At 41.5% G+C, this 24541-nt stretch overlaps 1 protein-coding gene across 2 annotated transcripts in view; it reads left to right on the top strand.

The window, feature by feature from the left end:
- Nucleotides 1-24541, top strand: part of MTMR7 (myotubularin related protein 7) — a 106538-nt gene that overhangs the window by 54843 nt on the left and 27154 nt on the right. For both annotated transcript variants that reach the window (XM_058525084.1, XM_058525083.1), the window contains exons 5-7: nucleotides 4586-4714; nucleotides 11380-11514; nucleotides 20898-21030. In XM_058525084.1, coding sequence (XP_058381067.1) covers nucleotides 4586-4714; nucleotides 11380-11514; nucleotides 20898-21030 — 397 coding nt within the window. The remainder of the gene's footprint in view (nucleotides 1-4585; nucleotides 4715-11379; nucleotides 11515-20897; nucleotides 21031-24541) is intronic.

Raw genomic sequence — 24541 nt, forward strand, 5'->3', positions numbered from 1 at the left:
TTGAAATGAAGGGAAGGAAAATCCAAGATTAGTAAAGAAAATTGGGTGTCTTTTTACAATTTTTTAAAAATATGACAACACCTTTGAGTGAGGAAGAAAATGAGGCTAAGTCACATGTTATGGAATAATATTTCCTTGGAAACACAGGTTCTTCCTATTTTTGATGAACTTTCCTTCTAGAATTAGCACCATAAACATGACTCATATTTAGTCACTTAAGTTCTATGTTGTCAAGACTGCAAAACATGAATTACCAAGCATTTCTTTTCAAAAGCAACATACAGCAAACCAAAACTAACAAGCAACAAATTGTGTTGAAACAGAAAAGGTAAAAACCTAGGGGATTTTCTGATTTTACAAACATTGAAATAGGGAGAAAGATGATGTACCCCCATTTATTACCAATTTAGAGATACTATAAAAGTTGATTCTCTCAAAAAATTTCTGATTAATAGTCCATTGAGAAGGTTATGTCCTCATCTGTTACTTTCACTTTCAACCTTATAGTGGAGAAAATGTTTACTTTTTCTTCCCTTCTTTTACAAAAGTTATTTCTTTCTTCTCACAAATTCTTTGAGGTGAGTGGGGCTGGTGGTGTCATCTGATGGAGAGGAAGCTATTGTCCATGGTGGAGATAACACCATGCATAGAGTACAAAAACATAGGTTCCAGGACCAGTTCTGCTATTTTCTATTCATGTGGTCTTGGGCAGGTTAATTATCATCATCATCATCATCATCATCATCATCATCATCATCATCTCTGTCATCATTACTGTTATCCCTATTTATAAGACACTTGTGTTTGGTAGTCTAATTCTCTAAGCTAAGATTTCCTTTTGTACCTAACTCCTGAAATTGTCTTCCTTTAAATAAAATAATTGGCATTCATTCCTAGGTTAAATTTTTAATCTATTTCTCTTGGAATAAAACTTAAAGTATAATCCAAACCAGGAACTGAAAATCTTGTTTATTTCAGTTCTCTACAGCTATATTTTATGCTATGTAATTTTATTATATATGTTTTATTTATATTATATTTATTATATATACGTAAACCTCTTCCTTCTCCTCATTACACCATAAATTCCTTGAAATAAATTTTAGGTCATAAATGTTTAAGAAGAAAGTTGTCTAGGTAGATATATGTCAGTTCCTGACAACTAACTGTCACCCCAAAGTGCTTGATTGAGTGATTCATCCTCAATGAATGCAGAGGTCTGATGAGATGCCTTGGATGGCATCTCAGATGGATACTACCCTGCAGGGTAAAATACATTTACTGGAAGGTTATAACCAGGTCAAAAAAAGATCAATTTTCCTGGGAATGTGGAGTCCTTGAGGCCAATAACTCTTTTGTTATTCATTACTGCCCTAGCACCTAACATAATGCCTGGTACATAATAAGTATTCAGTAAACACTTGTTGATAGACAACAGTATTGTATTATAATCATCAAACTTGCTAAGACACTAGAACTTAATGATTCCAACCACTAAAAAGAAAGGGTCATTATGTAACGTGATAGAGGTGCTAATTATTGCTACAGTGGCAATCATATTGCAGTATATAAATGTATCAAATCAACATGTTGTACGCCTTAAATTATATGATGTTACATGTCAAATATATTTCAATAAAAAAAAAAGAACTTGCAGAATGAGTGGAAGAATTACCGAAAAAGATTCCTCTTGGGAAGGCCAAACCAAGACATGAGCTCCAGGCAGGCTAATTTATTTAGTGGAGAACAAAGAAAAGCATTTCCTTATTAATAAAAAAAATATGGAGAAGTGATTTTAACTTAATCCACTTTTCATTGGCTAAGGCAGTCAATGTAAAGAAAATTCAAAAGAAAAGCATTTTCTACTTTTCTGAACTTCTCGTATTCTCTCTGAATTTTCTCATGTGATTTTCTAAACCAGACAGAATTTTGGGAGGCTCATTGAGTAGTTTCAGTGGCATAAATGGCATTGTGCTGTGCTTCATTAATTGCCAGAATTTTGACTATAACTGTGTGAACTTGTTGCAAAAATGAGTGGTCGATGCCAACCAGATTATTTTAACTTCACTTGGAAGTCCTGTCTGCTTTCGGGAAAGCAGGATGCATTTACTTGTTTCCAGCTTGATTAAGAAGCTGTAGCTTGAAACCCGAGTTAGCTGGCACTGTGAGTCTGACTTTTTTCCAAAGATGCTTTAGCTTCTCTTAGAGCTTCCCATGTGAGTGCTTATCAGAATGCCCCATGTGTAAGCGCTGACCCTTAGAGTCTTTTCGCCTAGCCCCAGTGCTCCGAGGAAAGCAGGAGTCCCTGAACTGGTGGTGGTGTCTTTCTGGAGCGGAGGCCCTGACAGCTGGTGCAAGCCTGACCGCTGTTGACTGGGCTCAGGCTACTGAGCTCTTGGTCCTCGCACACGCCAGCCACAGAGATCTGCCTTTTCCTATTCTGTGGAGAGGGAGGGCCCTGGTACTCTTTGAGGGCAGGAGAGTCTTCCCTGTTCTTCTTGTGAAGAAAGAAGACCCTGAGTGGATAGACAAAAGTCAGGTCCCTGAGTAGGTTGGGGCCAAGAGTATCAAGGAGAGTGGGCTCTTGGTGTTGACCTTCTCTCTGGGTCCTATACCAGATATGGTTCATGTAAGGGCCGTGACCTGGGACAAGCTGGGCATCTTTTGGCCTTGGGAGGCTATAAGAGGACCTGGCAGGAGCTCCAGAGTTCCTAGGTCACCTCTTTGCTCTTCATAAAGGCCATATGTAATGAGCATGTTGAGAAATCTCACCCACTTATTTCTTATTCTTATTTCGTTTAATCATAAATAAATTTGCAATTCCCAGTGTTGTTATAAAGAAGAAAGTAGGTAATCCCCAACTTACTGAAAACCTACCCATTTCCTTTTAAAAACTGTTATTTTAAGAAAATGTTGTAAGTCTGGTACAATGACTGCATGTCTCTTGAACCTCAGACAGGCAGGTGTGGTCTGTGTAGTAATGTTCTAGCTGACTGACTTGGAGAGGTTCAGACGCCAGATTTGCGTGGGGAAGGAAGTGCAGTGTCCTGTGGTGGGAATTCCAGTAAAAGCTCTCTGGGGCCAAGTAGGTTGGGCCATCTGTTCTTGGTACAGGATTTTCCTCCATGGTGTCAGTTCCAGAGCCCACGTTGAAGTCTTTGGTAATCATTCCCAAAATGTCTTTGGAGAAATGCTGAAATTACCCTTTGGGCTTGGGAACATCACTCTTGAGGCCCTTTTATCGCCTGCTCAATGTTGTTCACCAGTCTGGTAACAGGCAGTGGAGGCAGGCAAGGGAGGGCATCATCACAGAACAATTTATATGAGCTTTGGAGGCTTGGCTCTTGCTTTTGGTGGGTTTTTGTGACCTTCAGTCCCATCTTTCCAGAGCGGTAAGGGTGGGCAGAGATGGATGGAGGACATGCAGATAAAGCATTTCCCCTGTTGCTACACTTACTTGAGGCCTCCTCTTGAAACGCCCGAGAAGACACTTGACTTTCAGGAAATAAACATTGCTTTGGCGAAGCCCAGGGAACTGCCGTCTAAATAGTCTTCATGTTGCAAAAAGATTGATTGGCTGATGTCAAAGCAAAATATGTGTCAAGCAACAAATCAACTGCTATTACTGTGGCCACCACGAACATTGCTGTCAGACCAAGTGGTTTATGAAGTGCTTTGTCATGGGTGTTATTTTATCCTCATATCAACCCTGGGGGATATTATTTCTGTTTTATATCAGTTTTAGAGATCAGAAAACCCAAGTGCTCAGTGTAGTTTGACTTCCCAAAGGTGATGAGGTTGGCACATCAGAGACAGGTTTTAAACTGCTGATTTCTGACTAGCTCGCAAGGTCATTCCAAGGCGCCGCTTTCCACTGTGGAAATCACGGCCGGGGGTGCACAGAGAGAGTAAACCATTTCTTACCACTGATAAAACCAACGCATACAAAGCAAAAATAAAGCCGTTATGTTGTGTGGTAGGAAGTCAGATCTAGAAGTCTATAAGAGCTGGAAGCTCCGGGAGTTTTCTTGAGGGAGGCAGAATGGGTCAGCCCTTGAGTGGCTGAGATTTGGGAAGATCCAGGGGAGGAGGATCCAGGAGGGCATCGGCTTGACTGCCGGCCAGGGGCAGGAGCGCACACAGCAAGTGCCTGGGACAGCAAGGTGACCTGAGGAATGCTGACGTTTTAGGAAATTGTCTCCCAGTGTCAGGCTACTTTTTAATCAAAACAGGCAGCACAAGTTTTCTCGGCTGCCAGGATGCAGAATTGCAATTTGTCATTTTTGGTGAAAGAAATGCTCATTTGTCAGTGTCTGGCCTCACACGAGGAGCCCTGAGAGAGAAGGGCCAGTGCACGAGGACGGGATGCCAAAGAGGATCTTGCTCTCGTTTACTCTGGTTTCATAGACTCAGCAGCACTTCATTTCTCTGAAGGGGCTTTTGGTTTCCTCAAACTAGCCTCCTCTGTAACTTGGTTAAGAAAACTGAAATATGCAGCCTATAAGTATGGTGAGTGGAATTTCTTGTGACAGTTCGCAAAGCATTACTAGACTGCCTAAAAATCCCCTTGTATTCTCTGTGACAGGTTTGTGATTCTTACCCTACTGAACTCTATGTTCCCAAATCGGCCACAGCACACATCATACTGGGGAGTTCCAAATTCCGGAGCAGACGGCGATTTCCTGCCCTTTCTTACTACTATAAAGATAACCACGTAAGTCTCCAGGCATGCTTTTGTTTTAGGCTTTGCTGGTCTTGTTTTATCATAAACAGGCATTTTCTAGCGGCCTTCTGTTGTGTGTGTATTTGAATTCTTCTTAAGGGTGTGTGGATATTGCCGTGTGTGGTGTGACACAGCACAGCTATACGTAAACCCCATCTCATGGAGGAGTTGAGCTTCTGTGTTTATTTGACAATAAGGTAATGGGATAGAGTCAGAAAATACCTCAACTTGGTCGTCTAGGTGAGTGTTGTCCTCTTCTAAGTGGTCACTCTCTGCTTGTACAAACAGTGCTGGAGGTCCTTTGGAATGCCTCTTTTAGAAAAGCCCCCCAAATCCATGGCACCTTCTTTATTTTAATGGCTCATTTTTTCGAGTATCGTCATTATAAAAAAATGTTTATTTGTGGAGAGTAGGTTTTATTTTTATTTATTTATTTTTTTGGTGAGGAAGATTAGCCCTGAGCTAACATCTGTTGCCAATCCTCCTCTTTTTGCTGAGGAAGATTGGCCCTGGGCTAACATCTGTGCCCATCTTCCTCCACTTTATATGGGACGCTGCCACAGCATGGCTTGACAAGCGGTGCGTCGGTGCACGCCCGGGATCCAAACCCTGGGCCACCACAGTGGAGCGTGCACACTTAACTGCTATGCCACCGGGCAGGCCCTGGGTTTTATTTTTTAAATATTATTTGTAAAAGCTAGAATTAGGTTTGTCTGCAACTAACAGAGACCCTAAGTAACAGTGGGTTAAACAGGATAGAACTTTATCTTCTCTCACATAACACTCGTAAAGTGGACAGTCCAGGTCTGGTATCCTGGCTCTACACCACTCAGCACTCAGGGACCCAAGCTCCTAGCACCTTTCTGCTCTGCCATCCCTAGGGTCTGGCCCTCACTGTGTGTTGTAAGAGATGATTAGTACCAGCATCACCTCCACACAGCAGCAGGTGGAGGAAGGCTAATGGTGCACTCACAGCTTTTTGAGGAAGGCTCCCAGAACCACCACATGACACTTTTGCTCACATCCCGTTGGTCAGAGGCACAGGGCAGGCGAGACAGTACAGTCTTATGGATAACCATGTAAACAACTAAAAATTGTGGTTCCATTTCTGTGGAGGATAAGAAAACAAATTTGGGGGGACAAGAATGGTCTTTGCTCCCCACTTCAGAAGTTATTTGAGTTTAGCCAGGTAAAAAAGTTTGGTTTTCAAGCTAGATAATATAGTTTTGGATTCAAAGCCAAATGAGGCTATAAACAATTGCAATAGGTGTGTATGAGTGTGTATGCACGTGCCTGCACCTGTAAGCAGGGCGTAGGGTAGGGTCTGTGTCTAAAGAAGGATTCCAAAAGTACTCTGAGCAACGCCAGCTTCACCAGAGTGCGCACGTAGCCTTCTGTGTTGCCTACTTTGGAGGAAAATATTCATTTAGCAGTGTATGTTCTGTTAATTGAAAGGATATAAATTATGTAAAAATATAAATTTTCAGTTACACTCGCAGCTCTGAAATGGGGTCCAAAGAAGGCAAATATTTTATTAATGTCTTGTGTTATTTGACTCCAAATAGATTTCAACCTACATAGAACTGTAGTGATGGTGAGAGACAAGGAAGATGTGAATCTCCTTTTAAAAAAGATATGATGGAATGAATAGGGACTTTCATGACATTATACTTGAAATTAGGATGCCAGTAACATTGACATTTTTTGTAGCTTCCATTGATAAAAAAGTAAGAGAGGGAGGGCCTTTTATTCTTTTATTGTTGTTTAGGAGGTGGGGATGGACTGGGTATTTAAAAAGTGAGCATAGTACCTATCTTCAGTTCCTTCTGTTTTGGTGTTCTTGAGAAAAGGGCTTTGTTTTTGTCAGTGTGAGTATTATAAAGGGCAAGTGTGTAGTGTCTCAGAATAGAATCACCTTTTCAGCGATTAGTCCACAGAGATCAGCTTTTTTGCCTACTGGCCTCAGACCTCATCACTCTACTCCTGTTGTCGTGTACTGTTCTTTACTTGATCTCCAGGCCTGAAAATGAACTCATATAGCAATAAGTTATAGTTTAAAATAATTGATTTCTTGTATGTAAAATTTTAAATCAGATGATACTTCAATTTTTAGCTCTTCTTACAAGATACAAATAGAGATGTGTTTCTAAGCATTGCTCAATGACCTGGTTACCCCAGGGAAGTACTGAATGTGTGTGTACATGCACGCCCACTGTCCCACCCCCATGAACTAAAATCTATACTTCAGGTGGAATAATGATCAAATCTGTGTTTTATAACAGCATTTTTTTTTTTTTTTTTTTTTTTATTGATGTTTTAATGGTTTCTAACATTGTGAAATTTTGGGTTGTACATTTTTGTTTGTCCATCACCCCATATATGACTCCCTTCACCCCTTGTGCCCACCCCCCACCCCCACTGCCCGGGTAACCACAGTCCAGTTTTCTCTGTCCATGTGTTGGTTTATATTCCACATATGAGTGAGATCATACAGTGTTTGTCTTTCTCTTTCTGGCTTATTTCACTTAACATAATACACTCCAGGCCCATCCATGTTGTTGCAAATGGGACGATTTAGCATTTTGTTTTTATATCAAGGTTAACTATGTAAATGCTTCTGATGTGACTAGAGATTTTTATAAAGGGAAATATTATGATTGAAGGTGGATTTTTGTGATTAAATGGAAGACTCGTGAAATAGCAGAGCAGTGTTTCGTGCTATCATTGCTGAGCAAAACCTATACGTAAACCAGGCAGTCTTTCATAAAAAGTAAACAGATGCAAACTATGTAAATTTGCTGATTTTTATTTCTTTTGTGATTTTAGACATTTTAGACTTGAGTATATATTCCTACCTCAATAGAACTTATGCTTGTGAATAAGAATATCACGTTTTTTAGTTAAAATACTCTTCTGTACATATCCAACTTGTTACCAAAGGGACACTTAAGATTTTGATGGTGAGATGACTTGGCTAATGTTGAGTAGTGGGCATTGGTGGTTAAATTAAGAGAAGCTTGAAATGCACATCATTTCATGAACCAGAAGTCCTGTTGGGGGTCCTTTGATAGAAATGCTCCTGCTGATGGTACATAATTCCCTTTGGATGAGCTTTTGTCATACATGTGTTATAATCCCTTCCTCTTCACCCATTGGTGAGGTTAGGATTCCTGCCCGAGGGTTACTGGGATGACTGAAGACATGACACCTGACACTGGACAGATGAGCTGGACAGCAGTTCATTAGTTACATACACTCACTGCCCCGGGGAAGAGGACACTGCATGCCACGCAGGGTGACATGGGGGTTGCACTCAGGAATAGAGTGAACCAGCAGGCTTTGTAGTATCAAGAGGGTGAGGTGACCCCTGGTTCCTATGGGAGGATGTGATTGGCTTGTTTGAATAATTCCGTGGGCTGTCAGGGAACCAAAACCCGCTACTCAGGGATGAGCAGGAGCTATACTTGGTCCATTAGAGAATTGTTTAGTGAGGGGACTTTATCCATGGGAGCAGAGTGTGGAGGGGAACTCACTGTGAGGCTATTTGAGGCCCTCCCAATTTTACCAGATGTCAAGGGCAGCATATGGTCTATATGGAGCCATCCAGACTCCCTTTAGATATCAAACTATGAACAGCTTTGTAGATCACAGTTAAAGACGTATAAATGTCACTTGTGTTCGGAAGCCTGTGTATGTTTGTTATTCACGAGCCATTAGAATTGCTGTATCCTTTGTTCTTTCTTATTAAGTATTTTAATTATTTTTAAGAAAGCAGTTTTGCTTTAAATGGTTAATAGTATGGTCTCCCAAATTCACAGTACAAATCTCTGGTAAACCAAACTCTGGAAGATTTCAAAAGAGGCAATTTTCCTTAAGAAAAATACAGACCTTCTTGCCCTTCTTTTATAACTAATGTTTACTGAAACTTACTATATGTTGGGCACAGTTCTAAGAGTGTTATATACCTCGTCACACCCTGTAGCTTTGGTATTGTTATCTCACATTATAGATGAGAAAACCAAGGTTCAGAGATGATAGGTAAATTACCCAAGATCATATAGCAAGTGAGAGCAAACTTTGGAATAAAGGCCAGATCTTGAATGCTGCATCTTAATTCTGGATCAAGCTTCCTGACTTATTTCTGCACATGGGGTCTATATTATTTTGGGTAAGAATCCAGGATCAGGAAATGTTTTGCTTGGATTAAATTCCTGGCTTCCCCAATTACTAGCTGTGTGACCTTGAGCAAGTTACTTCACCTCTCTGTGCCTTGGTGGCCTCATCTATAAAATGGAGCAAATAATAGATCTTACTGTCTATGGTAATTTAGAAGATTAAATAATGATACACGAAGTTCTTGTAATAGTGCCCACCACATGGGAAGCATTCAAAAAATGTTGGAAATGCATTGTAAATGAGAGGTTCTCATGACAGTTTACCACTGAGGACTTTACCTCTGCTCTCAGGTGAGTGACATCAGTAGGAAATGCTGCCAGGTAACAGTAATATTCTCTCAACAGTCTGACTACCTGGAGTCTGTACAGGGTAGACAAGAAGACTTAGAGATTGTTTACTGCTCTATACAAAGTGAGCAATCACTGAGTTGATGAAGAATTCTATTTGGAGCATGTCTATAGATTATTAAGGAAATGTAACTACAAAATCTTAAAAAGTAGTCTGTTAACTATATCTGGTTTAATTTAGTGACTGTATTTCTTAGTATAACTGTTCTGACGTAACCCTTCACTTATAACTAGCTGCTCTCAGCCTGAAGGTAATTAGTAATAGTTGTTCTCGTAACTGGCTTCATATCATAATTGGAGTCCCATTAGGTTAGTGAGTTTAGGTGTGGTGTGTGCATTCTCAGACAAATTCTCATCATTTAAATATGTCCCCTTCCCCGTCGAATTCTTCTGATGGAATCTAAGAAACTACCTGGTGGTAATTCTTTAACCCAGATGAAGTGTCAAATAGAGCCACCTCAGAGCTGTTCTCTCTCCAGTCAGAAGTTCCTCAGAGCAGGGGCTGACCCCGACCCCTTTCTATCAGAAGACACAGGCCCCCGGATGAAGCACTGTGAAAACCATCTGTGGCGATTTGCTTTCTATCCATTGGAAGCAGCTGGCTTTTTGTTCCCAACCCGCCTTAGGTCCCTACCACCACTTCACCTTGCCTCTGGACCTCCCCTAGCTGGCTGTCCTCTCATCCATGTTCAGACCCTCGGGTCCCTTTCTCCTCCACACTGCAGTTGGACTTCTGTGGCCCACAACTCAAGAATTCAACAACCCTGGAGCAACTCTGCTGCCCTTTTGCTTGCTCTGCCATGCACTGCCCTTCTGAATTCTGAACCTGGCTGCAGGCCCAGAGTCCCTTGAGCCACCTCAGTAGTTGCCCGTCTCTGCTACAGAATGGTACTGGAACCCTCGGACAGCTGCCCAGTTACGTGTTAGCCATTCTGCGATTCTTGGTCCTGCCAGCAAGTCCACACTGAAGAATCATATAGTTAGTGAGAAACATCCCTGCCTTCTCCAATGAGGGGTGCCAAAGCTCACCTTTTCTGGAGAAACCCAAACCCTAGCTAGGTTGTCCGAGGTTGGTCTTTAAGGACAGTTAAGCAGTGCTTGGACCCAGAGCTGGCGTGCCCCTTCCTGGATAGGGCCCTGCTGTGCTGACGCCCTGCCCAGACTATGCCATGACTCTTTCCAGTGAAAGTTTCCCCTGCTTAGCCTGCCCAGAGCGAGAGGGCCCTCTGCCTTACTGACCACCCCTGCCTCCATCCTCTTACACAGTGGACTCACGGTCTCAAGGTAGATTCTTTGAAAGAGTCATTCCATATTTTATTTGGTGATTTGAGTTTAATTTAAATGTTAAAACCTAAACCCATAAAAAGTACCCTGCCACAAAAGTATAAGTTTTATAGCTGTGAGGTTGTATCTGTACTTACCCGTTAATAACTCAAGGATATGTTCATGCTGTTGTATATATTCTCTAACAATACAATATACTCTGTTAGAATTGCGGAATAGGGAAACTGCAGAATACAGTGTGGATTGATTCCACAGAAAGCCCTTGCTTCTAACATACAACCTGGGTCGGCCGAGTATCCTTAGCCCGAAAGCCAGCAGCAGCCTGGCTTTCATCACAGTGAAAGCTCCCCCATTTAGGACTAGAACTGGCTTTTGGTATTTGTGATGTTTCTAAATGGGCTAGTATAAAATGATGGAAAGCATTAAAAAAATATTTTTTTACTAGTCTTGCCATTAGTAGTATCCTATACATTTTCAAATAGTTATTTACTTGATATTTCTACCCACCGCAGGAAAATGAAAGAATATTGGTGAAAAGGAAATTAAGTTATTTAAATGGCTTTAAATTTCCTAATTTGGATCCTATGTAAACATCCTTACACATTCCTAATTTCTCACACAGAGAAACTTTTTGCTCTGCTTGCCCAAGTAGTGGTTTCTTTGACCTGAATTAAAAAGAAACCAACCTCGATTTCCGGAAGGCGTCATCATGATACTTTTATTAGCTGGGGTGGGGCGTAAGTGAACCAAGGGGCTCTTTGTTGTGGAAACAGCCTGGAGGGTCTCTGATGGGTGCAGCTGCACAGTTGCCTGACTTTGCTGCTGTGTTGCCACGGCCTCTCCCCCCAGGCCTCCATCTGCCGGAGCAGCCAGCCCCTGTCCGGTTTCAGTGCGCGGTGCCTGGAAGACGAGCAGATGCTCCAGGCCATCAGGAAAGCCAATCCAGGAAGCGACTTCATTTACGTCGTCGACACACGGCCTAAGGTGAGTGTCACCATTCTGATGCATGTCTTTGCAGCTCTGAATCGTGAAAACTGGAGGCAAGGCAAAGCTAACTGGACTGCCGTCACTGGCTCAGGTTGCTTCATCTGCGAAGGGGCTGCTCTTCTTTGTGGTCAGTATCTGCCTGCCGGACACTGCCTCCCGGGTGTCCTCAGCTCCTGACTACGTCTGGTACTTCTGATATTTCCCCTGCTCCTAGCATCGTCCTGGTAACATAGTGCACACAGCAAATGAGTACGGTTTAATTTTGGAGATCGCTCTCCTCGGTACACCAAGTTATTTTTTGGTTTGTTTCTAAAACAACCTTTTCTACTCTGACAATGGGAAATTTACTGCGGAGCTCGCATAGTTCAATTTTTGTAAGGTCTTCAGCTATACTATTTCAGATTCAACTTGTAGTGATCTTTACGTGTGACTTGGAAAGATTTACAAAATATAATGTTAAGTAAAAAAAAGTCTCAAAATAATGTGTATACTATTGTGTTTATGTTAAAAAAACAAACAAAGGGGCCGGTCCGGTGGTGCAAGCGGTTAAGTGCGCGCGGTGTGCTGCGGCGGCCCGTGGTTCGCTGGTTCGGATCCCGGATGCGCACTGACACACCGCTTGGCAAGCCATGCTGTGGCGGCGTCCCATATAAAGTGGAGGAAGATGGGCACGGATGTTAGCCCACGGCCAGTCTTCCTCAGCAAAAAAAGAGGAGGATTGGCAGATGTTAGCTCAGGGCTGATTTTCCTCACAAAAAAACAAACAAACAAAAACTGTAGGTATGTAAAATTTTCTATTAAAATAGAAAAAGATCTGGGAGGATAAACACCAACCTATTAAAATTTCATGGAGAAGGGAGAATTTGGGGAGATAGAGAACTTTCTACTTGTCTCTTGTTTGAAAATATTATTTTATAATTATGCATGTATTCATATATTAATTTTATATTTAATAAAACAACCAACAGGAAATAATAAATCAGTCATCAAGGGGTAAGCCAAGTCCATCTTGCACTTACTTCCCACTCAGCTTCACATTTTTTTTAACACTAGTTAGTGTTAGGTCCAGTATAATTTTCAGTTTCACTCCTTCGACCCATTTCTTTGCAAACCAATCAACAAATGGAGTCCTCAGAATCTTCCATGAGTACATGGAAACAAAATTACCTACAAGTCCCTGGAATATAGGACAAAATGATATGACAGAGTGAAATGGCCTTTATTCAACATATTTGGCATTGTAATTTCTTGCCGATAGTGAAAATACACCTGGACCAATGACTGATGAGAGAGAGAGGTACAAGCAGCTCTCTCTCTCCATATGGGTATGGAAAGGTGTCCAAGATGTACTGTTAAGCAACGAGAGTGAGATATAGAAAATATGTATAATTTAATCCCATTTATGTAAATAATAATTATATTATAAAAATTACACATTGTTTTATGCACTGAAAAAAATTTGAGGGTATGTATACCAAACTGTTAACAGTGGTTTTTCCTGTGGGATGAGAGGAGGATTTTAAGAAACCTTTCCTTTATAAATTATAGTTTGAAAATTTTTGAAATTATAAGATGGTTAAAAGAGCATATGGACCTTAAATGTTAACCATAGAGTTACCATACGACCCAGCAATTCCACTCCTAACTCAAGAGAAATGAAAGCATATGTCCACGCCAAAACTTAGTGGATAGTGAATATTTATTCATTATTAATAACAGTTCCAAAGTAGAAGCAACCAAATGTCCATCCACTGAGAATGGATTAATAAAATTTGGTATATCCATTCAACGGAATTTTATTTGGCTATAAAAAGGAATGAAATACTGATATGTGCTACAACATGGACGAACCTTGAAAATGTTATGCTAAGTGAAAGAAGGCAGTCACAGAGGACCACGTATTATCTGATTCCATTTATATGAAGTGTCCAGAACAGACAAATCTGTAGAGACAGAAGGTGGATTGATGGTTGTTTAGGGCTAGGGGGATGGAAGGAAATGGGGGGAGACAGCTAATGGGTAGACAGTTTCTTTTGGGGGTGATTAAAATGTTCTAAAAATAGATTGTAGTGATGGTTGCACAACTCTGAATACACCAAACACCATTGAATTATACCCTTTAAATGGATGAATTGTGTGGCATGTGAAATATATGTCAATGAAGCTATTTAAAAAAAGAACGTAAGGACATAAGAAACATTAGAACAGGAAAGAGGAAATATGACCAACAGCCCAAGTCACTTAAAAGTCTACACTGATGTTAAGAATAGGTCATTCTAGGCATAGTCTATACTCATGGGCAATATGAGAAATAATGAGAATTGGACTATCCATTGTGTAGGCACTCAGACCCTGGCAATTTTTGCTGCTTCTCTGAGCCTCATCTCATCAAATACTGTGATTCACAGTGTGGATCACTTCATTTGATAGCCTTGACCTCACAACAGTCCCATCAGCCTCTGACGGAAGTGTGGCTGTGGGATAGATGTGGATGGAGCAGTGAGGATGGAGTTCCTCTCAGCTGCCAGATCAGCAGATCAATCGTGGAGATCAATAATAAAACATGTTACAGCTAGATCACATTCTAGTGGATTCTATGTCATGGATCCCCTTCCTTTTGGATAAATTCTCAAAACACAACACACTGGTAAGAGCTTCAGACTGGGGGAAAAAATAGCTTCTCTGCTTGAAGATTTTCACTTGAGATGCCAGAAAATCTCTGATTTTTACTGTTCTCTTTCGATTTGTGCTTTTCTTTCTGGCTCATTGTGCTTTAACCTCTTCCTCCTAACCTCGCTTGCGCTTCCTCCCTGTCACTGTACCTTTTGTGTAAGTAAACTGGAGCTGTTCTGAATTTCCTGGTGGTCAGAGATGACTTAATGAATGCCTGCTTCTTAGACACATATACTGAAGACAAGACAAGAGAAGAGAAGGAAAGGAAGGAAAGACAGGGGCTTTACTGAATTAGAATTAGGAGAACCTACCCCTGTTTTCCCAGATTTAAATAAAGGCAAACAGATTTGCCTACTAATTTAAGGGCCAGTGATCCAAGTGTGCACTATGTTATGTAAACCTTCTGGGAAATGTGGCAGCTGTTGAGCCAGGCATAGTCCAGATTTAAAATAAATTAATCCAAAGGATTTGATTTGAAGGGTATATTTAGCATTAAGTGTGTTTACTCGCAGTGATAAGAAGTTGATGCTGCTCCATTAAAGAAAATTGGCATCTCATATAAATTGTGCCCTTTTTTCGTATTTACCCAGGCACACACACACTTCACGTGAGTTTTAAACTGTTTGCTTAGAGCTTTTGTTGTTTTAAAGATCATGGCTGTTGATTTTTGTTGCAGAGTGTGTCAGGCTTCCTTGGTAGCCAGGAGACTGAGGCCATGTTTGCTACAGGTGGTGGGTGGTGGGGAATGGGGCACTGCCCCAGTTTGCTCACAGGTTTAATTCAAAAGAGAAAGGGTTAGGGGGCAACTTGGCTCATTCCCGTCCTTTGAGCAAGGCTCGCCCCAGATGCTGCCTGTTCAGATGAGAGCTTTCTGAATTGCTTGTTGACATTAATATCTTGGGAGCCAAAGTCAGTGAGCTTCTCAGCAGGTATAGAATATCCATTCAAAATAACTGTACCCTTGAGGTCATGTTTTCCTGCTAGGATTTGGTGCATTAGGAAGATATGAAATAGTGTTGATGCAACAGTTGAATTGTAAAATGAGCGAGAACTCATTTTGTCTCAGCCTTGTTCATGACTTCATCATTAATTTGTTCTGGGACTTTGCTGAGCTTGTAAAAATGCCAGACACTTTCTCATTTAATTCTTGTAATAATCCTACAAATTAGGAGATGTTCTTTTCTTATTATGGATAAGGTCTTAGATTTAGAGAGGTTAAATAATTTGCCCAAGGTCGCACAGTTCAGGACAGAGCCCAGATTCAAATACAGGCTTATCTGACCCCAAAGCCCATGCTCCTTCTTTTTGACCATGGTGCTGTGTGTGTCTACTGTAAGGCTCAGGAGGGTTGGCCCCTCTGAGCACATACCCAGTGAAACTGGAAACTCAGAGCTGAAGAACCAACCATGAGCTTATCCACAGTCAGGCCAGGGTCAGAGGAGCAAGAAGAGCTCTGAGCTGTGCTCTGACTCCAGCACCTTGAGAGAAGGTGAGCAGTAAAGAGAAGGGGTCAGGTCAGGCAGGCACCTGCCTCAGCTAATGCTCAGCCTCTTGTCCTTGCTCCTTCTCCAAAAAGGGCTTTGTGGTTATGGCCTCTCATTTCACCTTGTAAGCCATTCTTTAGTTGTGTAATAGGATGTCATACTGGAAGTTTTTCTCTTTCTCTGGAATCAGTAATTAGGTGGTTTCTACTCACTGAATCCTGTGAGAGGGGGACCTAAGAGAATCAGTTGTAAAGATTGGGGTGCCTGAAAGAGAGAATCTAGATCTCATTTCCCAGTGGGGTGTGTAGCCTACTTGCTGATGGCCACCATGGCAGTGAGCCAGGGGAAGCGAATTGGAGAGCAGTGTTTCATGGCAGTGGAGCAGTCTGCTCTGCCTTTCTTTCACAAGACAAGGATGAAGGAATTTCCTGTGGGTCAAGTGGACACTGAGAAAGGAAGTTGTACATGAGCCCTCTTGCTTGTATCCCTCCTAAGAGGGCTTACCCCTTGGAGGTTCCCAGCTGCAAGTGCCTGTGGGTTATGTGCTGGGGAGGGAAGTTGAGGGGATTGGAATAAGCTCAAGCCAAGGTGGATCTCCCATGTCAGTGACCTGTGTACCTCCTACCCCCAAGGGCCCACATGCATGCCCTAGGAGATTCAGCATTTGGACACAACACCAGAGAGGGCAGCGATGGTCAATATGTGTTGACCAGAAGAGCAGTGACAATCAATGGAGAAAAAAATTGTGGTCTTGTCCAGCTTTATACAGATATATTTATCTCTTCTCTTATCCCTCTACACCTCCCCTCTCCCCCAGTACACAGGTAGAGCCTAGAGGAAAGAGGAAAAGGCGGGAGCACCAGAGCAGACCCCTCACTAGTCCAAATAGCCTATAATGAGGAAAGAGATAACTTTCATCCTATATGGGGTTAGAATTTTAAATTGAGCTAGACGGTGATTTTTTACCTGAATGTAATCTGAAAGCTATGAATTCTGCCTAAGATGTCCTCTGGGGTAGGAAAGGAGGATTTTGATTAGCACAGTTGTAGACAGTAGTTGCAAGAAATAAAATCATCTCGTATTTTCATGTTTATGTCACAAGTGAAGGTTCTTCATTCCACCAGGTACAGATGGAGGGAGAGAAAAGGACCATCATTTGACACCTGGTGCTAGGGTGTGGCCCAATCCTCTTTCTGCCAAAATCAACTTTTATTGTCATTTCCCAGCCATGCCAGATGAGGTCTTGTCATTATTCAGGTGTAGAACATACTCAGCGGAAATTTTAGACTCCAAGACTACAATAGCGACCAGGCTGACTTTTAACTTAATGTCAAGATTATCGTTGACCAAGTTTTCATGGTTTTGGTATGTTTGATTGATTGATTTAGGGTTAGGGGAAGAATCTGATTCTATTTCTTAACATACTTAGCCTGTTCACCTCTCAACTGCACTCCATGATTCAGTCATTTATTTGGTCAGCCAGTCAATAAATCTTCACTGAGTGTCTGTTCTGTGCCAGTTCGAGGCATAGGGATATGGCCATAAACAGGATGGACGAGCCCCCTGTGGAGCTACGTCCTCTACCCTGTTCCAGTGGATCTTCTCTGTCATGGACACTAAATCTCAAATTTTTCAGTTAAACCTGCTCAGAATCCTTCGGTTGCTCTCCCCTGCCACAGATAAAGTCTAAACTTCTTCAGCGAGCCTGTTTGTGGAGGACTCTTAAATATTTTCTAGCTTTCTCTCTTGCTGCTGCTGCCATACATGAACCTTCCCCTCTGCTCTTGCTGGTTGGCTCACCAATACCCGCTGCTCCTTTGGTTTTGTCTTCCTACCTCTTCTCTTCCTCAGTGCTTCAGCTGGAAAGCCTCCCCCTTTCTCTCCATCCTTCCAGATTATTAAAGTCCATCTCAAATCTTCCTTCTTTCATGAAACATTGCCCCTGACCCCCTAGGCCACATGGGGCTGCTCCAGATTCTAACTCCTGCCACTGTCTCCATCAGTCACTCAGCTCCTGCCCAGTGCTGGAGGGTATTGTCCATTGTTATTTGGTGCTATGTGCTTTCTCTTCCATATTCAAGATACGCTTATGGCAACAGGAACAGCTTCTTATTCATCTTTCTATTCCATTCAATGCCTGGCACACAGTAGGTATTCATTAAATGTTTGTTGAGAAATGAGTGGGTTCTTTTTGTTTCATTTATGAGCTTTTCTGCACCCAAAGATGCTGAGATCATCAAATAGCAGAGTGATCTTGGGTTAGAAAACAGGGCACTTTTTCCACTCCCACTTTTCATTTGTCTGTTGTGTTCCTTAAGCATACATTGAAACTGGAATGCAGTTACCTCCGTTGTTGTATCTATTTGAGAATTTTTAGGAGCTGAAATGAATAGCTTTTCCTTTGGTTGTGAAATGGAGTTCTCAGCCAAAAGAACAGGGGACCAAATTAGACTTACTAACAGTATTTTGTTTATGTAAGGGACACTCTATCTGAATATATATATATAAAAGAGGTCCAGGATAGCTTCTTGAATCTCTATTCATTATAAAACTGTATTTCCTGCTTTGAGGGTTTAGCTTTTGCCACATTATGAAGATAGGTCCTGTGAAATATGTGGAAAGCTTGAGAAAGTACACTTTGGATGATAGATTAACTATTGCCATCTTCTGTTCATTCTGAGAAGTTCTGTTGACTTTCAAGAGGCCATCTTGTGCTGCTCCTTTGCTTTTAAAGAAGACTTCCAATAAATTCTCCCAGGTCGTCAATAGCCAACTATTTAAACATGTGAACATGGAGTCCTAATTATAGATTAAAATAATAATAATGGTATTTGGGGTTTTATTCATTACACTGTTTAAAAAGAGTATCTCTGTGGCATGTGGTGAGTAGGCTCAACTTGAATTATTCAAGAAACAAAATAAACATAAGATTCATGTGGCATAAGGATACTTGCAAGTATCCTACTGATCATTTTATTTTCTGAAGCTTGTTGTGAAGGAAGAGTCAACAGCTTTGGAAAACAATTATACAAAGCAGTGATATTTTATAATAATATGTTTCCAAAGAACAATGTCTATAGGTAATTTTAGAAAAATTTTCCCCTTAAAATATTAAAAAATTTTAAAGCATGAACGTAAGTTGTCTTAAAAGTTATGTTACTTTTAATTTTTTCTGGATTAGGGGCAAATCCTTTCTTCTCATAGCCTGCCTGGGAGAAAGGTGACGATCTTTTGTAAACTAGAAACAATGTCCTGAGGGACTGATGCGCCCCAGCTGATGTCACATAAGCTAACTCATGGAGCAGGACTGCTGTGGAAATGGGGGTACCTGCCAGCCGGATCCCCTGTGGCAATGGCTGGCCCTCTCATGTTTTATTTTTCACTTCTAATGTGTTTTATTTCCATTATTTAAATTACAAACCTAATATATCTTCTTTGTAACAAAGAAGACAGGAGAAGCTAAAGGAGTACTAATAGTATTGATTGCCACGCTCTATCTTTCTGCTGTAACTGCTGCCAAATTGGTATATTCTTCCACACATTTTTATTCTGCTTGATCAAACACACATAAACATAAATACATATCTGTAAGTTGGTTTGTTTTACAAAGATGGGAGAATTGTATGAATATTATTCTAGCTTACTCTTTTCACTTAACATGTCATGGGCCAATTCCAAGTCTGTCTGTCTGTCTCTATATATAATTTATGTCCTTTTTCTTGGTCCTGTAAGTAGTCCAGGGCATGAGTATACCATAATTTATCCAGTCATTGCCCTATTGAGATATTCATAGGTTTTCAGTTTTTTACTATTTACTACTATAAAAATAAAGTTGCAGTAAACATTCTGGGACATCTGTCTTTCTGTGCTGGTACTTTTAGTTTTGTCAGATTCTCACAAATAGGAGAGCTGAGTCAAAGAATATGTTGTTAACATAGCTTTTTAAACTTAGCTTTTTGAAAAGTATTTATTAATATCCTCCCAGTACTGCATTGTAGTCCTAAAACCTGATATTTTTTCTGGTGGAGATTCCTGGTGTAAGTCCTCTGTCTGGGATAGCCCTGCCGCCCTTTGTGAGCAGAGGAAGACAATCGTCAGTGAATACTGTTTTCTAGGATGTCATTACCCGCTTAGCCAAAGAGCAAGAATGAAGTATTAGCAATAATACATCCATTCCGGAAATCAATGTATTTCCCAACTAATCCAGGACTTGTCCCCTTGGTTTTAGTTACACAAGACTAGAGCAGAAGTTTATATTTAATAAATTTCTTCAAAGTCTATTATCCTTTAACCCATTTGCACTAGAAAACCCCAACTTCTCGTATACAAAATTATGGTAATGAAAGTGATCCAAAGCCCTCATACTAGGTCTCTAGATTTAAATAAGGTGGCTGGAGGCACTGTCCCTGGAGACTTAGCATCTGCGTGCCCTCTCTGCATTTATTTAGTGATTCCTGCTCAAAGTTTAGTTGTATATCTGGGGGATTCTTGTAGGCAAATTAGAATAACACAACCACTCCTATTTGATGATGCGTTTATTGGCAATATAATACTGGCAGATACAATAATTTAATAAGTTAACTTACAGAGCTTTATATTGCCGGCTGTATCTGCTGATGTTCTTCTGCCGACCTACAGTAGTAAATTGGGACAACTTGGCTGTGTCACAAAATTCCATATTCAATTTGGCATCTCTGACAGGGAACTGCAAAAGGCAACTCCAGAAGAATTTATCCGTAGAATGCTTCCCAGGGGCCGGCCCGGTGGCGCAAGCGGTTAAGTGCGCATGCTCCGCTGCGGTGGCCCAAGGTTTGCCGGTTCGGATCCCGGGCGCACACCGATGCACCGCTTGTCAAGCCATGCTGTGGCGGCGTCCCATATAAAGTGGAGGAAGATGGGCACGGATGTTAGCCCAGGGCCAGTCTTCCTCAGCAAAAAAAGAGGAGGATTGGCAGATGTGAGCATAGGGCTGATCTTCCTCACACACACACAAAAAGAATGCTTCCCAGCTAAGAAAACCTTCCCCACATCAACAAATTCGTGTTGTTGAATATAAGCTCAACAAGTATGTCTGAAACTACATAGCTCAGTACAAAGATCGAGTGATTTAAAACACGTTTCCATACATCATTTGGAATGTTTTTATGGATATCCAGGAAATGTTTTGGTTGTTTCATGTCCTGAATGTAATTGGTGACTGTTCTGTTTTGCTGATCACTGCAGCTTAATGCAATGGCAAATCGTGCTGCAGGGAAAGGCTATGAGAATGAAGACAATTATTCCAATATCAAGTTTCAGTTTATCGGGATAGAGAACATCCATGTCATGAGGAACAGTCTGCAGAAAATGCTGGAAGGTAAACCATTTCCTTATGCACAGCATAAAAAAAATGCAGTTAAATGTTTTAATGCCAAAACGGAATAAGATGGTCTTTTGATTTTAAAATTGTTTTTTGATGCTATTTACATAGGTGGGATAAGTTGGGAAGAATGTCATATTGTGGTGACTCTTTAAACATTTAACAGCCTTTCTCTTATTTTTTGTGTCATTGTGAAGTGGTTTTGTCACTTGGTCAGCAGTCAGGCACTCTCCAGTGGTACTTAACATCTAAGATAAAAGTGCACAGGGAGGGCCGGCCCGGTGGCTTAGCGGTTAAGTGTGCGCGCTCCGCTACTGGCGGCCCGGGTTCGGATCCCGGGCGCGCACCGACGGCACCGCTTCTCCGGCCATGCTGAGGCCACGTCCCACATGCAGCAACTAGAAGGATGTACAACTATGACGTACAACTATCTACTGGGGGGCTTTGGGGAAAAAAAAAGAGGAGGATTGGCAATAGGTGTTAGCTCAGAGCCGGTCTTCCTCAGCAAAAAAAAGAGGAGGATTAGCACGGATGTTAGCTCAGGGCTGATTTCCCTCACAAAAAAAAAAAAAAAAAAGTGCACAGGGATATTTTTCTGTCTCTTCATGACTTTGACCCACATTCAAGTCCATTTGGAGATAAAGCAATCCTACATTTAAAGCAATAACCAACTGTCCTTGTATGGAGATGAGGTTCATAAACTGAGTCCAAGCGGCTGAGTGGCCATTAGAAGGGAGGAAATTAGAGGTCCTGATGCTCCTTTCTAAACAGCAGTAACCGCTGCAATGCACCCACACGTAAACCATCCCCACCCACCCCCACACAGCTACGTGCACCACAAGACACATACACACAGACTCATGTACTCACAGGGAGAGGAAATTACAGAGATGGATTATGTAATACAGAAGAATCATTCATGTGACCAAACCAGCCATAAGCTGATTAGCAGAAATTCTGCATTTCAAGCAAAACCAGCTTCGTTGACTGCTTATGCTCCTTGTGATTGTAAAGGCCCAAGGAGGGATCTGTTGCCACAGTCCACCACTTCTGGCTCTAGTGGGAACCAAAGAGAAAGAGAAGGATGCGAAACCCATGGCTCTGTGCCTTGGGAGCCTGGAGAGGCTGTAAACGCTGCGCTTGCACTTCTGGGGGAAGCCCCAGAGGGATGGCGCTGAGTGCTAGAGCTGTCCGAATAGGAGATGTGGGGTCTGGAATGAAGAGGGACAAAGAAAGTGAGGGTTATTTTTTGCTAGGGATACACATTTGCTCGCAGTTACTTCTGCAGTTCCCTATGTAATCAGAGTGACAGGGTGTCCTGAGATGCTAGTGGTGGGGCTGGAGAGACTTGAGTGTCACAGACAGGGCTGAGTTCCATTCTCTTTCCTGGATTCCTTTGGTCATCTTGGTCATGAAACTTTGAACACATCAGTTTCCTTCTTTGGGGCTCTGTTACCTGCTGTAAAATGAAAGGACTGGACTAATAATTTGTTTGGGCACTTGCAACCCTGGCGGTCTGTGAATCTCCAATTTGATGCCCCTAGTTGCAAACACTTTAACATTGAGTGGTTTAACATTTTGAGTGGTTAACATTTGAGTAGTTAGAAGAAATCTCTTCCTGCATCTGAAAACATCAGGGCCCCAGAGCTATCTCCATCTTACTTCCATGTGAGATTTGCCATGTCTCAAGTCACAGTGACGATACCCTGGCGTGATTGTTTGAGCTTCTTAAACTTACTGGAGATTCTCCTGGGCAGTTTGGCTGTGTCTGCTAAAAGCTGTGCTTTTTGGGTGTTGAAAAATTGGACCAGCTTGGTACTGTTATTAAAAGGATAGTCTAACTTTAGTATAAAGAGTGCTCTTCGTTATCAGAATCATTAAAAAATTTTAGGGGGCTGGCCCAGTGGCGTAGTGGTTAAGGTCACATGCTCCACTTTGGCGGCCCGGGGTTCACAGGTTTGAATCCCAGGCGCAGACCTATACACCGCTCATCAAGCCATGCTGTGGTGGTGGCGTCCCACATACAAAATAGAGGAAGATTGGCACAGATGTTAGCTCAGGGACAATCTTCCTTACACAAAAAAAAAGAGGAAGATTGGCAACAGATGTTAGCTCAGGGCCAGTCTTCCTCACACACACACAAAGAAGGTAGGTTGCTATGCTTTGTATTTTTCATTTAGTAATTTCATAAGCTGACTTTTGAGAACATACATTTTCTCATGTATGTTCTCAAAGAGTTAGAGTGCTTATAACATATCCCTTTGGCTTTAGTTTTTAAATTAGCATTTATTTGGTTTGTTATTGGGAACCATTTCTCCCACCCTTATACCTATGGTCTAACTCACTACATCTACAGGACAAGCAAACTGACTGAGTTCCTGAGGGCAGTCTCTGTTTCATAAGGGATCGTGGTACTTCTCCATCACTTCCCCAGCTCTGTGTCAGTGCAATAAGCAAGGACAGCTTTCTGGATGCCTTTCAGGGCACTTGACCAATATTTGACTATTTGTTTTTACCAAGTAAATTATAAACCACTTGTGGAGGCTCAGCTGATGCAATCAGACCCACCTTCTGGGGCTTGTTCTCCTGCAAACAGCTGTCCTTGGCATCAAAGAGATTTGAAGGTTTGTACTACTGGTCACTTAGTAGGAAGAAGAATAGTGCATTTCATTCATGATTATTACTTTCTTTAGTTTTTCTTTTACCACTGTTATTTATATTATCAGAGTAGATTCTGAATGACAGACAGAAAAAATTGCTTGCCTTCTGGCCCCAAATAGCTCTGTCTATGAGCAAGAGCTGCAGGATATTTCATCAGAAACTAAAATCTAGGACCAAGTTCACATCCCGTGTAGGTTCTTGTGTAGAGCTGATTTAATCTTAAGTTTGATTTAATTTTGATTTATAATCTAAACCAAACTATTTTGTGGTGTTCATACCTCTCAATGAGATAATAGTGATGCCTTTTAGCAGTTTTGTAATTTATTAAGTGCTTTCCACAGTAGCTTCCCTGTTGATCATATAGATAATGGGTTTTCCCTCAAATAATAAAAGAATGCCATATATATATATTTTTTTAATTGAAAATAGTCAATAGAAGAGCCTGGAATAGGCTTTTTCCAGGGCTGAGGAAATTGTTATCTTCAAATATTGAGATAAAAATCTCCTAGGGCATCCTTGGTGTTGGAGGAAATCAGTGAGAGGAAGGTAGAGAGGTGTATAGTCACGTGTCGCTTGATGACGGGGATACGGTCTGAGAAATGCGTCCTTAAGCAATTTCATCATTGTGTGAACACCATGGAGTGCACTTACACAAACCTAGATGGTATAGCCTACTCCACACAAGGCTTTATGGTACTAATCTTATGGGACCACCCTCGTATATGCGGTCTGTCGTCGACTGAAATGTCGCTATGCAGCACTTGACTGAACATAGAATTACTTTCACATCTAGGCTTGTTGAGGTTGTGCTACACTATAACGCCTCTTTGTAAATCTCTGTTTTCAA

The sequence above is a fragment of the Diceros bicornis genome, chromosome 29 (genome assembly GCF_020826845.1).
Source record: "Diceros bicornis minor isolate mBicDic1 chromosome 29, mDicBic1.mat.cur, whole genome shotgun sequence".
In the NCBI taxonomy this organism is placed as follows: Eukaryota; Metazoa; Chordata; class Mammalia; order Perissodactyla; family Rhinocerotidae; genus Diceros; species Diceros bicornis.